This window comes from Chelonoidis abingdonii, chromosome 6, assembly GCF_003597395.2.
Source record: "Chelonoidis abingdonii isolate Lonesome George chromosome 6, CheloAbing_2.0, whole genome shotgun sequence".
NCBI classification, from domain to species: Eukaryota; Metazoa; Chordata; order Testudines; family Testudinidae; genus Chelonoidis; species Chelonoidis abingdonii.
The window spans coordinates 24,045,335-24,061,523 of NC_133774.1; the positions used below are offsets into that span (position 1 = coordinate 24,045,335).

Here is a 16,189-nt window from a genome sequence, read left to right on the forward strand (position 1 = left end):
CGAATGACCCGCACCCTTCTGTCCCCTTCCCACAACCCACAGCCGACAAAATGGGACGAGGTGCTCTGTGGGATACTGCCCAATGCACCACTCACAACAGCGCTGCAATGGTGCAAGTGTGGACACACTGCAGCGCTGGTCGCTGTCAGTGTTGGACACACTGCAGCGCTGGACGTACAGCTGTACGACCACAGCTGTAACTGCCAGCGCTGCAAAACTGTAAGTGTAGACAAGGCCTCGGCGTCCACACTTACAAAGCTCAGCAGCGCTGCAATCCCTGGCTGCAGCACTGGCTGTACTCTGGTCTGCTACGGGTGTAGCGAATCCAGCGCTGGGTGATGCAGCGCTGCTTCATCAGGTGTGGACATTCACCAGCGCTTGTATTGGGGCCACACAGGGGTAATGTAGAGTAGGTATCCCAGAATTCCTGTCTTTTACAAAAACCGGAAGGTACTCCCCGGAGCTACAAACACAGCTGTTCTTTGCTCCAGCGAGCGAAGTGAGTGGAGGCTTTGGAATGTTCACAGCTGTTTGCTTGAGGAGACAAACAGCACGGCAGGGCGGGAGGAGTCCTCGGAGAAGCTGCTTATCTGGTCTGAAGCCTTTTACATTTTAGAGTGATTGGAGAGAGGGTGGGGAAATGGCCGGATTTGCAGGCAGGGAGCTCGCAGTGTTCTCCAAAAATTCGCTCTCTCTGTCTCCCGACGCCTCCTGTTCACTCCACCCACCCCTCTCTTTGAAAAGCACGTTTGCAGCCACTTGAACGCTGGGATGGTGCCAAGTGGGTGCAACGCGCTGCAAATGCTGCAAATGTGGCCACACTGCAGCGCTGGTAGCTGTGAGTGTGGCCACACTGCAGCTCTGTTCCTACACAGCTGTACGACCACAGCTGTAACTCCCAGCGCTGCACATTTCCAAGTGTAGCCATACCCTGAGACAAGAAAAGGAGACAGAAGTACAAGTAACCTTGTAACCATGATAAGCTTATTTTTGTTCAGGAATCTAAAATAGTTATACCAGTTTAAGGCACTTCTAAACCTTTATAACTGCATTTATATAAATGCTTTTACCAGCATAAACATCAACAAAAAGTCACACCACTTACCAAAGCAACTATGCCAGTAAAATTAAGTGTAGACCAGCTGTATACTTGGAAAAAACCACAATGTTAAGCATATGTCTTAACACTGGAGTGCCACCAGACTTGCTGTTAATGTTAAGCACAGTTTTATCTTCAGCATACACAATGACAATCATGTTTAAAAACTTGATAGTGGTCGTAGTTAGTCACTAGGCATCTCCTAGTGCAGACAAGGCAGAGTTCTCATGTAGTTGAAGACAATGGTCCAACATAGCAACTCACATCTTGTTGTGGCTATCTCCTATTTGCATATGGTTCTTTCCCTTTTGAAGTAAAATGTTTTTCAAACAATTCTGAAAGGCTATTCAACATACCCTCCCATTATGAAATTTGGAAGCATAAGAGAATATAGGGAAACTTTCTCTACTGTTTTAAGCATATTAAGTTAATTTTAGCCCCTCCCAGAAATATTATTTTGTTTATCTTCTTCACCCAAATAAGGTATCATTCAGCAGCTGTTTGTGGCTCAAAGAGTCTTCTCCTTTATAATGCACAGGGTGGTAGCCGTTCTTGGAGCCAAGAAACTACTTCTGAAAGGACAGCTGGGCTCATGGAGGATGGCAATTTAAAACTCACTTTCCACTTCTTTCTTAGCCTAACAACCTTTAGTCCTATTTTAGATGAATTGGGAGTTGGTTGGGGCTGCCAGTTCCCCTCAACATCAAATGTTAAATGAATGTAACTGCCTCTGTTGGTGCTGCAGCTCATTTAGATCAGAAATTGTTAACTACTAATGCTTTAAGGCAGTGGTTCTCAAACTTTTTTACTGGTGGCTCCTTTCACATAGCAAGCTTCTGAGTGCGACCCCCCCTTATAAACTAAAAACATTTTTGTATATTTAATACTGTTATAAATGCTGGAGACAAAGCAGGGCTTGGAGTGGAGGCTGACAGCTTGTGACCCCCCGCCCCTCCATTTAAGAGCCTTGTGATGACCCCCAGTTTGAGAAACCCTGCTTTAAGGGAAACAGCTGAATCTCCTCCACAGCCTAAACCAATGCTGGAGAAGCAAGGTTTTTAAGATTATATAATCTCTGTAGGCCTAAAACAGCTCTAAGTAGAGCTTTTAAAAGGAAAGGTGTTTGAAGTTCATTTGCCTGCAAAGGATTCAACTAGACTAAATCTGTGGAAATGATAAGCTTTGCTGCACTGCAGCTAAAGCCTGCAGTTAGCTTTTTTGCCTTTTCTTGGGGGCTAACAGAGGAAACCTCTCCCCACCTATCCCCAGTTTCCATAGAGATTTATTCTAGTGAGTATATACATAGTTGTGAGATCACCCCCCCTCCCCAAAAGTTATTTGACCAATGACATCGCTATTACAACGTGCATTTAAAGCTAAACCCCTAATAAAACTGCTTTTCATACACTGGACAGAAAACAAAACTTTATAAAAAAACAATTGTCTCTTGTTGCTACGTAGACTGAGACACAGAATATAGAAGACATAAGCAAGGTCCATAAGAATCACTTTTTAAAAATGTCATGGACAGAAGAGCTATAACTGACCCATCCAAAAAAATTTTGTGCATTTGTGAAGTGTTGTCCTCTTGTTCTTTGGGAAAAGCAGACATTTTGAGAAGAGAAGCACCATTATGGCAAGACCAACACCAAATCTACAGAAAAACACATTTACCTGATTAGTTAGTTGTCATGTACATATGACAGCTACATGTTTCTATTTGAGTGAAACTTCAACCATAAGAAACCCTTTCCTGCTGCTTTATCACAGATAGTTTTGGGGCATCCAATGAATCATTCAGCAGCAATCTTGTACTTTAGAACCAACGGCAAATGCTCCAGACACGACATTTCATAGTATGACCCTCAAGAAATTTAATCATTAGGTACTGGCAATGGACAAGGTAGGGGTAATATGTTTAAGTTACAGCTGAGACTTTGCTCTTCCCTTAGGGCTTGCATACATTGACTAGAATTGGCAATAGCTATTCCATTCAGTTTCCTTGCGCAGGCAAACCTTTAGACTGATTTGTCTTGTCCAACAGATAGTAGCTGGACTACTAAAATAGGAGCTGAGAAACTCCTATGGTATGCATGTTCCTAAAACTAGCTCACAAATAGTTCTGTTTTACAGGGCAGTATTATACCATGTCTCACTGGAAGATAGATTTTGATACTCAGGTTTAAATTGTGATCCAAGATCTTTTTCAAGCAAGACTGACAGTAGAACAAACGACAAGCCATAAAGAAAGAATGAATCTACACTGAAATAAAGTAGAAATTGCAGAGATGTTTACTTTATGAAAACATTCCTTTGTCCCTGCAATGGTCTACAGTCACTTTTGGAGTGCTTACATGAAGGTATATCCTATCACAGTTGTTCCTAAACTGGTCTCTAAACTCACCTTTGACTCTGAAAGCCCAGTTGTTTCTTTCCTTCTCATACATCAGCAGAAATATACTGGCCAAATTATGATTCAGTTACTCCTATGCAACACCACTAGATGCCAACAACTGCACAAGTGTAACCAAGTAATAATTTGGTCTAGAATATCTGCTGGTGGGGGAGAAGGAAAGCCCCAGCTTGGCTTCCACATCCAACAGAGAATTTGCAGGGCTGGCAGTTTGGAACACATTTTTATTTGTAAACTAAAATTTGAACTGGAAGTAATTAAGTCCAAAGGTACCAATTCACAAAGACTAAGAGCTGTACTTTAAGAGGAAAGGGACTGATTGCTTGCCTCAAGAAAACTGAAAGTCTGCCACATTACCCTGTAATCTTAACCAGAACTAATTCGGTCACAAAAGTTATTTTTAAACTTAGTTTTTCACTTGGTCTTTGTAAACAGAAATTAACTTAAGTGCTTCAAAAATTTCTTGCTTTCACTAGAAGAAGCCATCACGGTAACAGCAGGCTACTGTATAACAACGCCCTTTGCTTGTACTCTGTCCTGCGGCATATTTGAAGATCAGAGCACTGAACTAGGCTTAATGAGGGTAATAAAGGCAGCCAACATTTTCTTCTAGAAAGTGTTTAGTTTAGAAACTAAAGATATGAAAGGACTTGCTTTTCATAGGTGAAGTCAATGGACCTTCCAATCCTAGAGTCTATGAATCTATAGAGCTGTGGGTGCTCTGCACCTAAGACAGAGGTCTCCAAACAGAAGAATGTTCAGGGGGGCAAGGAGGGAGCAGCACCCAGCCCCATCCTACCACCAGCTCTGCTCAGGTCTGACCTGCAACTGTCTCCCCAACTCCTGGCCCCAAGCCTGACCCCATCCCCAGCCTCAGCGTGGCTCCATTCCTGGTCTCGCCCCCAGCCTTGGCCATTGGCTACAGCTCCATTCCCGGCCCAGAGCCGGGGCTAGAGGTGGGGCGAGGAGCAGAGCTGCACCTGGCTGCCAGCCGCCACCACAGCCCTGTTCCTGCCCCCGCCCCCAGCCTCAGGCCCTGGTCCCACCCCAGACCACTCCCAGCCTGGAAAAAAAGTTTGGGGACCACTGACCTAAAATGATCAGCGATCTCTATATAAAAAGTTGCCTTGCTTTCTCCTCTCCACCATACTTTATCTGTTCTTATGATAGGACCATCACATTCAGTGCCTTAACACTCACTGCTGAAGTACTGTCATTAGCACAGCAACCAGCACGAAGCAGACTCCTACAGATGCCAAGACACAAGTGCCTCTGGAGAACCTCAATCTCAAGGAAGAAAGACTAGTCAGAGAATGCCATGAGCATGTGTGGGGTCCATTAATACTCACGCATCTCTTCCTAGCCTTATTCAGATACGTAAGGGATATTGCTCTATATATTCTTAAGGGGAAGCTTTATGTATAACCTCTATTTTCAGCTGCTGCTTCCTCTTTTACAGATGAGTTTGCTGTTACAGAAATGACTAATAGTGCAATATGAACTACACTAAGACTAATGTACTTAAATAATGAATAATTTATTTATAGATGTATTCTGTCTGAAATACAAGTTAAAATTTTCCCATCTACATTTTTTCACGCTTCAGCATCGCATGTATACTCACAGGAATGCCTCTTCCTTGGTGCTGCAAGATACTCTCTTCAGAGAGTGACATGGGAACAACAAAATACAATGGCAATCTAAAGAAGAGAGAACATTTCCTATAGCAAAGAATTCCACAGCAGATTTAATGCCCCTTGTATGATGCGGGAAGTCCTCGCCACAGAATCAGGAAATCTGAATAATTAGTAATTCCCAATTTCCTACATCAGCCAGCAACTATATTCTGGAAAGGCACACAACAAATTGTCCAACTTTTAAAGATATTTGATACTTAAGGTTCAGTACTTGCAATACACTATCGAGATAGCTTTAGTGGTATCTAGACAACTCACACCCCACTGTTCTGGGAGTTATCTGCAGTCAAAAGTTTAACGAAAACCTGAATGCTGCTGAATCCTAAAAACTAAAGGATTTCCACTTGAAAATAATAAACTTGAAAGGGTTTGCTTATATAGATACACAACTCTCTCCAGAGGGGAGGACAGTTTATATCAGCAAAAGAGGGCCGGGGGGGGGGGGGGGGGGTTTGGCTTGTTTTTTGCTAACTTAACAGCCTAAATCAGTTCCCCAAATAGAGTAAACTATACTGGCAAAGGACCTTTTTACTGAAATAATGGTGTCTAAATTAGGACTTTTCCTGACCCAATTATGATAGCGGGGGGAGAGGAATCACGCCCCTGAACAAAAAATTTTTGCTTGCATAACTATGAAGCATACACCAGGCCTAAGTGTTTCTTACAGTGCATGATGCTTTGGAGAAATTAGTTGGAAGACAGATTCCACATGGGAGGGTAGAGATTTACCACTGGTGTTCATTACTAACTTTTGAAACATGAACATTGACTTTAATATTAAATTTGCTACACACACACACCCCACTTTAGAGTTCAAGCTTACTTTTCAGAGACTTTGTAGGCTTCGTTGGTACTCAATACTTTATATTTCATGTTCCCTTTGGTCCGTTCCAACTCCTCACGCCAATCTTTAATAGCATCAAACATCACAGTTTGGTTTTGTATGTCTGCCAACAGAAATCCAATAAGATACTAGTTTTATAGAGACAGCTGTAATTACTTTGCTATTACAAAAGCATTTTTCATTGTAAAGCAACCACTTTAAACCAAATGCACATACAGAACCCCTCATGTATGAATGCTTTGAGCACGAAAAGTTAACGTGCCTTTGTACAGAACATTCTATGCTTCTGTCTGATCTTTACTACTTGGTCTTCAGTCAAATGCTGCTTAAACCAAGACAAGTATCCCTGAAGTGACAATGCACAAGGAGCTGGATTAACTCCCCTGTGGGCTCAGGACTATTAAATTTTGTGGGGTCCCTGCATACAAGTCTTGTTTCTAATTAAAAACAAAAATGATCACAATTATGGCATCAAGGCTATTAATGCTATACTAAACTTGCCTTTTAATTAACATAAAGTTGTTTTGTGGTTACATTTCAGTCTTAAAACATGGAGAATATAGTTAAGTTAATTCAAAATAGCCTACTTCTTACCTTAGAACAGCTGTTACAGTCATTTGTTTCTGGGAGGGAGTTTGGGTGCAGGAGGGGGCTCCAGGCAGGGACAGATTGTTGTAACAGAAGAGGGTGTGGGGTATCGGGTCTGGGAAGGAATTTGGGTGCAGGAGGGAATTCTGACCTCGGGCAGGGTGTTGGTGTGCAGAAGGGGGTGTGAGCTGTAGGCGCCAGCTGGAGGTGCTTACCACAGGTGGCTCCCAGCCGGCAGCGCAGCAGGGCTCAGGCAGGCTGCCTGCCAGCCAGCCATAGTCCCATGCTGCTCCCAGAAGAGGCTGGCTGCTGGCACATCTCTGCACGCCCCTGGAGGGAGGTGGACAGCATGTCTCCTCGCACTGCCTGTGCCCGCAGTGCTGCCCCTGCAGCTCCCATTGGCCAGAGCTGTGGGGATGGTACTTAGGGTGGAGGCAGCGTGCGGAGCCGCCTCCCCTTGCTAGGGCCGCAGAGACACGCCATCAGCTGGCTGCTTCCAGGAGCAGTATGGGGCACGGCATGCAGGCAGCCTGCTTGAGCCCTAATGCCTCAGCGCCCCCCTTAGCCTGAGGCCCCAGGCTGCAGCCCCTACGTTAATCCGGCCCTGGATGCACAGTAAGATTTTTTTTTTTTTTTTTAAATAGTGCTTCCATATGCTTAAAGGCTAGTTAGCAGTCTACAACCAAGACTTACCGTGTACTCTGCAGCACTTGCAACCATTACTGTTTACTCTGCTTATATGTTGCATCCCCTTCTCCCACTTTGTCTAGTCTATTTGGATCATAAACTCTTAAGGGCAGGGCCTGTAACTACAGTGTTCAGTGCCAAGAACACTGTGACCTCAGTGCTAGCTGGGACCTTTAGACCCTACTGGAATATTTAAAAAAATTAAATTTCAAGCTAAATACTTGAGGCAACATCATGGTGCATCAAAACCCTTCTTGATAAAAACAAACAGATGTTTTGGGTGCACCAGGAATGAAGAATCAGCAAGAACATCATTAGAATAGCACTATCACATCAGCTAGGTTTCTATTAAAACTGGCAATTTAAGAAATTAAAAGTTATCTACACAACGGTTTTCCTTGTTCAAAATATAAAAGACGGTTACTCACCTTTGTAACTGTTGTTCTTAGAGATGTGTTGCTCATATCCATTCCAATTAGGAGTGTGCGCGCCGCGTGCACGTTTGTCGGAAGATTTTTACCCTAGCAACACTCGGTGGGTCAGCTGGGTCGCCCCCTGGAGTGGCGCTGCCATGGTGCCAGATATATACCCCTGCCGACCCAATGGCCCTTCAGTTCCTTCTTGCCGGCTTCTCCGACAGAGGGGAAGGGGGGGGGGGCGGCGGCGTTGGAATGGATATGAGCAACACATCTCGAAGAACACAGTTACAAAGGTGAGTAACCGTCTTTTCTTCTTCGAGTGTTGCTCATATCGTTCCAGTTAAGGTGATCCCAACCTTACCTCTACGCGGTGGGGTCAGAGTGAGATGTTGCAGAATGCAATACTGCTAAGCAAAGTGCGTTCATTTCTCTGGACTGTTGAACCAGAGCGTAACGAGAGGCAAAAGTGTGGACCGAGCGAACCAGGTAGCTGCGGACATACTCCTGGATGGTGATGACAGGAAGGCAGAATGAAGCCTGAGCCCTGGTTAGAATGTGCAGTGAGTGGCTCAAGGGAAGCGAGCCAAGTCATACAAGTACGGATGCACGCCGTCACCCAAGAGAAAGATCCTCTGGGAGGGAGACAGGTAGGCCTTTCATGTCGGTCTGCCATTGCGACGAAGAGTTGGGGCGTTACGAAAGGGTTTTGTCCGCATGATATAAATGCAAGCAATCTTACGGACGTCTAGGGAGTGCAACTGTTTGCTCCTGTCATGATGAGTGTGGCTTCGGGAAGAGACCGGAGGAAGATATCTCTCGTTGACATGAAAGGCCGAAACCACTTTAGGAAGAACGCGCAGAATGTGGTCACAAAACTGCACTTGTCCTTGTGAAACACAGTATATGGTGGCCACCGTAAGAGCCAGAAGCTCATGAGACTTGTCTGCCGATGTAATGGCTACGAGGAAAAGTTTTCTTGTCTTACCAGGACAGGTATAGTAGCAGCAGGTTGCAACGGTTCAAATGGGGCAGATATGAGTCTGGTTAGACCAGTTGAGGTCCCAGGTTGGGGCGAAGCTTGTACTTGGGGGTATAGGCGCTCCAAGCCCTTGAGGAACCTAGACACCATAGGGTGCGAGAACACGGAGCGGCCACACTCCCCTAGGTGGAAGGTAGAGATGGCTGCCAAGTGTACCCTCAATGATGATACCACTAGGCCCTGAGGTTTGAGACCCCAGAGGTAGTCCAAGATAGTGGGGATCGAGACCTCGGTGGGAGTAACATTCTGCGTTTCGCACCAGCAGGAGAAACGCTTCTACCTGGCCAGATACGTTGACCAAGTGGAAGGTTTCTTGCTACCCAGGAGTACTTGTTGTACTGAGGCAGAGCAACGTAACTCTGACTGGCTTAACCACACAGCAGCCATGCCGTGAGGTGAAGGGACTGCAGGTCTGGGTGGTGAAGTCTGCCGTGGTCCTGAGTTATGAGGTCTGGGTGAAGAGACAGGGTAATTGGGTTGTCTATTGACAGGTCAAGCAACATGGTGTACCAGTGCTGCCTGGGCCACGCTGGAGTGATCATGATCAAGTGAGCTCTGTCCCTGCGGAGCTTTAGCAGGACCCTGTGAACCAGTGGGAACAGTGGAAAGGTGTAAAGCAGTTGGCTCGTTGATGGTATCAGGAAAGCGTCCAAGATCGAGCCTGGTGAGAGGCCTTGGAAGAAGCAGAACATCTGGCATTTCCTGTTCTCGCGGGAAGCGAAGAGGTCTATGCGGGGAAATCCCCACTTCTGGAAAACAGAATGAATAATGTGTGGACAGATTGACCACTCGTGAGAACGGAAGGATCTGCTGAGTCGATCCGGCAGAGTGTTCCGAACGTCTGGGAGAAAGAACGCTACCAGGTCTATCGAGTGGGCTATACAAAAGTCCCAGAGTTGGATGGCCTCCTGACAAAGGGGGGAGGGGGGACTGTGCCCCTCCCTGCTTGTTTATGTAATACATGGCCCCTGTGTTGTCTGTGAACACTGAGACACAACGGCCTTGCAAGTGCTGTTGAAACGCCTGGCACGCCAGGCGGACTGCTCTCAGCTCTCGGACATTGATGTGCAAGGCCAGCTCCTGAGATGACCAAAGGCCCTGAGTGCAAAGAAGTCCGAGGTGAGCACCCCAGCTGAGAGATGACGCGTCCGTCGTCAGGGCCATAGAAGGCTGGGGCGGATGGAACAGCATACCTGTACACACCAGGGAAGGCATCAGCCACCAGTCGACAGAGCCTAGGATGCTCGGGGGAATGGTGACTATCATGTCTATGGCGTCTCTGCCCGGGTGGTATACCAAGTTGAGCCAAGATTGGAGGGGACGGAGGCGTAGCCTGGCGTGTTTGGTCACGAACGCGCAGGCAGCCAAGTGACCCATGAGACCGAGACAAATGCAAGCCGAAGTCATTGGGAAGTTCTGTAGGCTTTGGATAATTGTTATCATAGCCTGAAACTGAGTCAGTGGTAAGCAGGCTCTGGCGAGACTGGAGTCCAGGATGGCCCCAATGAATCTATCCTCTGTGTGGGAACCAGAGTGGATTTCTCTGTATTGATCATCAGGCCTAGACGTACGAATAGGTCCTTGACGATGCCCACATGATGGGTGACTTGTGTCTCGGAGGTTCCTCGGATGAGCCAATCGTCCAGATACGGAAAGACATGTATCCGGCGGTGGCGGAGGGAGGCAGAGATGACAGCCATGCACTTTGTGAATATTCTTGGTGTTGCAGAAAGGCCGAATGGTAGGACCGTAAACTGGAAATACTGACGATTGGCTACAAACCGGAGGTACCGCCTGTGTGGGGAATAAATGGAGATGTGAAAATATGTGTCCTTCATGTCGAGGGCATCATACCAGTCTCCAGGATACAAGGATGGGATGATGGTCCCCAGGGATACCATGTGGAACTTCAACTTTATCATGAATTTGTTGAGTTCTCACAGACCTGTTCTAGACCTGAGACCTTCCTTCGCCTTGGGGATTAGGAAATAGCAGGAGTAGAACCCCTTCCCCCTTTCGTCTTCTGGTATTTCCTCTATGGCTCCCATGGCAAGGAGTATCCGCACCTCTTGTAAGAGGAATTGCTAGTGAGAGAAGTCCCTGAAGAGGGACGAGGGTGAGGGGTGGGCAAAATAAACTGGAGGTAGTACCCAAGATCTGAAGTTAGCTGGGACCACGCAGGGAGGAAAAAGGAGAGGTGGTTGGAATAAGTAGGGAAAGGATCCTGGAAAGTAACTGGTACGCCGTCCTCGGGTGCACCTTAAAAAGTTTGGCTTTGGCCCCGTAGGTGGTTTGAAGGGACCCTGATTTTGGCCCCCTTGGGGTCCAGACTGCTGTCTACGATTGCCTCGGCTGCACCTTCTACCGAAGTCCTATCTTGGTCTAGGTGGGGGATAAGGGCAGTGAGGCTGGGGGTGCAAAGACCTGCGCTGAGTCACCGAGGTTTCATGATGACCCTGTTGTCCTTAAGGCTCTGCAGCCTGGGGTCAGTCTTTCCAGAGAACAGGCCTTGACCATCAAAGGGCAGGTCCTGTATGGTGGTTTGTACTCAGGAGGAAGGCCTGACACCTGAAGCCATGATATTCGCCTCATGGCAACACCTGAAGCCAGGGTCCTGGCTGCGGAGTCAGCTGCGTCCAGGGAGGCCTGGAGAGAAGTTCGCCACCTTCTTTCCTTCCTCCAAAAGGGCAGCAAACTCTGGGCAGGAGTCGTGGGGAATCAACTCCTTGAATTTCTCAACCGCAGTACAGGTGTTATAATTGTACTGGCTAAGCAGGGCCTGCTGGTTTGCCACCCTCAGTTGGAGGCCCCCAGTAGAGCATACTTTGCAGCCCAATAAGTCCATAAGCCTAGCCTCCTTTGATTTTGGAGCAGGAGCTTACTGGCCATGGCGTTCCCTTTCATTGACTGATTGCAAGACAAGGGAGCAGGGAGGAGGGTGCGCATGCAGGTACTCATACCCCTTAGAGGGTACCATGTACTTCCACTCAACTCCCCTGGCTGTGGGCATAATAGATGCTGGAGACTGCCAGATGGTATCGGCATTTGCTTGTATCGTATGGATAAACGGCAAGGCCACTCTTGTGGGGGTGTCAGCTGACAGGATATCCACCACCGGGTCCTCTATCTCCGGGACCTCCTCCACCTGAAGATTCACATTCACGGCCACCCGCCTCAGGAGATCTTCATGTGCCCGCAGGTCAATTGGAGGAGGGCCCGAGGAGGATGTCCCTGCCACCGCTTCATCTGGAGAAGAGGAAGAGGAAAGGCCAGGGACAAGAGGGTCCTGCGTGGGCTCCTGTTCTTGAGTAACATCAGGCTCAGGAGGAACTTGAGAGACTGCCGGTGAGTGAGAGCCTCCTCTGTACCCGCGAGAGGGGGGCGTCTGACAACTGCCTCTGGCACCCGGTGTTCCGATGGTGCGGAGCATCTTGAGCTTGATGGTATACCCAGGGTCTCCAGAATGACCACTGATAAGGTCCCTGTTCCTGGGCCTGGGTCTCCTGGAAGACACGGCCGGGCACATCTGAGTCACGGTCCTGTGCATAGGAAGCACTGTCCGGATGAGCTGACGCAGACGTGTGACGAGATGGCCAAAGAGGAGCTGAAAAACCCTGAGAAGAGTCTCCATCTCTAAATGACCTCTCCCTGTGTGGCACCAGAAAGCAGTACCAGTTGCCATACCAGTACCGGGAAACAGACCGAGACCTGAGACAGGAGCGGTGCTGGGAGGTCAACCAGGATCTGGAGGCTCGACGTGTGGAGCGGCTGCGAGAGGTGCGGTGCCGGGAACGGTACCGGGAGCTGGATCGGTGCTGAGAGTAGCGGGCCGGTGAACGGGACGCTGAGTGGTGCGGAGAGTGCGACCGGTACTGAGATGGAGAGCGGTGCCGGGACGGTGAGCAGTGTCGGGACCGGGATCGGCGATGGGACCGAGAGTGTTGGTGGGACCATGATCGTGATCGGTGCCTCTTGACGGTGCCAACAGAGGGTGGCCTCAGCAGGACAGGTTTGCCTATTGATTGAATGACTCTCACCGGCGGTGCCGGGGGGGTTGAGGCAGCGTGGACTCCGTCAGCGCGATCAGGTCCCTCGCCTTAAAAAAGGTCTCCAGCGTGGAGGGAATTGTGAGCTCAACCACGGCGTGCGCTGGGGAGCTTTCAGGCACCGGACTCGACGGCCCTTGTGGGACCGGAATTGATGGTGCCAAAGCTGTCGGTGCCGCGGCAGGTGTCGGTGCTGGCGGTCCGGTTTAGGCGGGTGCTCCAACTGCGGTGCCGGTGGCACGGAAGCCGCAGGAGTCTTACGCTTCTTAACCTGTGGAGAGAGGGAACGGTGCCAAGCAGACGACGGTGCCAGTGACGGTCGGTGCCGAGGGGCCTTAATGGTACCAGCTCGATCTGGTGTTGAAGAGACGCGTCTGCCTGATGCGGACTATCCAGCGCTCAGTGCCGCGGGCGGAGAAGTAAGAGCTGCCTCCATCAGGAGCTGTTTCAGATGAAAGTCCCGCCCCTTCTTCGTCCTGGGCTTAAAGGTCTTACAGATCTGGCACTTATCCAAGAGGTGGGATTCCTCAAGGCACTTAAGGCAAGAGTTGTGGGGATCTCCCGTTGGTATCGGCCTGTGGCTGGTCGAGCACGGTTTGAAGCCTGGTGAACCGGACATGGGCCCCGGTACCAGGTGCGGGGAAGGGCCTAATCCCCGAACCCCTCTCAACTACATACACTAACTATAACAAAGAATAAATAAAACTAACTAACTAAAACTATAGAATTTATAACTATATACACAAGAATGAATAAAAGAACTACGAGTAGCTACGGAGGTGGAGATCAGCCAAGCCACGCTCCACTGTTCCAACAACCGACACAGGTGGTAAGAAGGAACTGAAGGGCCGTTGGGTTGGCAGGGGTATATATTCTGTGCCATGGCGGCGCCACTCTAGGTGGCAACCCAGCCGACCCACCGAGTGTTGCTAGGATAAAAATCTTCTGACGAACGTGCATGTGGCGCGCGCACACCTAATTGGAATCTATATGAGCAAGCACTCGACGAAGAACAAGCCACTCTGTGTGACTTAACCAGATATGGCTAAACATGAACTTTCAAATTATTTTCCAGGATGTGTTTCACTGATAAATTATAGTAATCCAGCAGGTTTACGTTACCATCCATGTTAAGCTGATCACTGCATCTTTCCTTTATGATTGAGGGGGGGAACCCTATCCTGGAGTAAGAGTGGGTATGTTTATATGCAAAATTTCTTTTGCAAGATGCAAGAACAATTTCACTCAGTCGAAAAAGTAAGAGCAGGAAGTTATGCTCACCCTTCTGAGAGTATTTTAGCCAAAATAGAAAACAGAAGTACAAAAGGGAAAACTAAATAGCAGTATTTTGTTGGTATTGGGGAAAAAAAAAAACTGTATATGCAAAACATCTGCACAAATTGATCATGAATAAGGCTACAATTTAGTCATGGGTATTTTTAGTAAAAGTCATAGACAGGTCATGGACCATGAATTTTAAAACACCAGTTCTTGACGTGCAAGTTGCAGGCTTTGTGCAACCTCTAGTATTAGCTTAACACTATGAATTAAAATTCCCCTCATATGCTCACTTAATAAGCCTATGAAGACCACCTTCTCTGGGCTAAAAATTGTATTTAAGTTTCATATTAGATACAAAAAAAACCGACACCAAAAGCCCATTGGGAGCTAGGAGCATGCATCTGGCAGGTTTGGAGATTTTAGCAGCAATCTCTAACAAATTCTACTTAGCATGTACAAATGAAAATGTTCAGAGGCTTATAACTCTGCCAGATTTTGGGGATATCATCATGGGTCTAGCAAACTTCTGGGTACTAAAAATTACACGCAAATATAGCTTAGGAAGTAGGAATGATAGCAAGTTACAACAAACTAAAAAAAAAATAAAGAGCGAAGTTTACCTGTATTGGCTGGCGCAGCTGCTGCATAAGAGAACAGAAATAAGCGTTTAAGTAGTTTAGGAGTCTGGCTATGATGAACTATGCCACTGACGATCTAAAAAAAAGGAACAACAAATTAATATATGTATATATCAAACTGTGATAAAAAGCCAGCTGATGCAAAGAGCAGCTGAACCTCAAAGGCAAAGCCAAGGCGAGGAAGAGATTACACATGTTAAATGGACATTGTCAATAAGATTCAAATGTAGCAAGATATTAAAGACCTGATTTAAAATTAAAAAAGATGGCTTTGCCTAAGCATCCGTGCGGCTACTATGTCTAGCACTATATTTAAAGGGCAATCCTGAAATCATAACAACATTACTCCACTTCAATTTTTCTGGAGCCCTTTGGTCAAGATTTATACTTTTTTTTGAAGGAATGTCTTAAGAGTTTAGAAAGATCAATAGGTGAACTTCACCCTAGACTAGGACTCAATCTTAGTTTTAGGGGACCCTTTGACACCAAGGTATCTGATATCATTTCACCTGAGCACACTTCTATGATGTTTGTGTGAAACTCCTTTAATACCAGCAGGAGTTGCATGTGTGCATTAAGATAACTATGCTGTCTAATTACTTCCCTTGTTTGTGTAATGTCACCCTTGGACATTCTTCACATACACTTTTTGGTGAGAGCCTTCTCAGTTGAAGGTTTTGGTTATCTTTCCATGCTAAAGGTCAGAACTGAAATTTTTACGAAGAGAATATACTTTGATGTATATAAAGCAGATGTAGTGCTGGCAATCAGCCTGTCTCTCTGAACCAAGAAAATTGGAGTTCTGTTCCCAGAAGCTACAGTCTCTCTGTGACACTCAGGAAAATTACCTACCTTTGAACATACTGCATCTCCCTAGATCAATATAAAAAGGTATGTATACCAAACACGCTAAAGCTTTTAAAAGCACAGTTAGGTCTGGAAGCAAACTAGGTACATCAAACTGTAAAACAACTCAAAAGCCAATTATTAATCAGGGTCTTAAAATTTAATGTTCTAATTCTTACTTCTCCTACTTTCATAATTCAAAGAAAGCCAAATAAATCCTTCAGTGTCAGAAGAAATAATTTGCATGCCAAGTTATCAGAGAATTGTTTATGATGGCTGCTGACACGGCATAAGGTTAGCAAGGCAGTACCACAAGTAAATACAAAGCCAGCTTACACTATATTCTTTAGCTAGACAAGCTCTAGAGCAATTTATGCAGTACTTCCAAACTACTAGAACATTTCCAAAGTAAAAGCCAGTGCACCCGAAATTTTAAGTTATTAGATGCACACAAAGAAAGATGGTTAAAGAAACAAGTTTAATCAAATCAAAGAGTGAATTTCCCATGATTGTTCACCCCAATAGCGAATGACTCAAAAACAAGCTTTGTTGTAAGCATTTCGGTGAACTGTTCTCAAATCAGTCTCTCTAT

The 16,189-nt window shown here is 46.7% G+C and overlaps 1 protein-coding gene across 1 annotated transcript in view; it reads right to left on the reverse strand.

The window, feature by feature from the left end:
• The window catches only part of MTMR12 (myotubularin related protein 12), a 75,016-nt gene that overhangs the window by 22,743 nt on the left and 36,084 nt on the right, over positions 1 to 16,189 (reverse strand). The window contains exons 6-9 of the mRNA XM_032771264.2: positions 14,734 to 14,827; positions 6,033 to 6,156; positions 5,137 to 5,212; positions 2,647 to 2,753 (exon numbers count right to left, since the gene is read on the reverse strand). Coding sequence (XP_032627155.1) covers positions 2,647 to 2,753; positions 5,137 to 5,212; positions 6,033 to 6,156; positions 14,734 to 14,827 — 401 coding nt within the window. The remainder of the gene's footprint in view (positions 1 to 2,646; positions 2,754 to 5,136; positions 5,213 to 6,032; positions 6,157 to 14,733; positions 14,828 to 16,189) is intronic.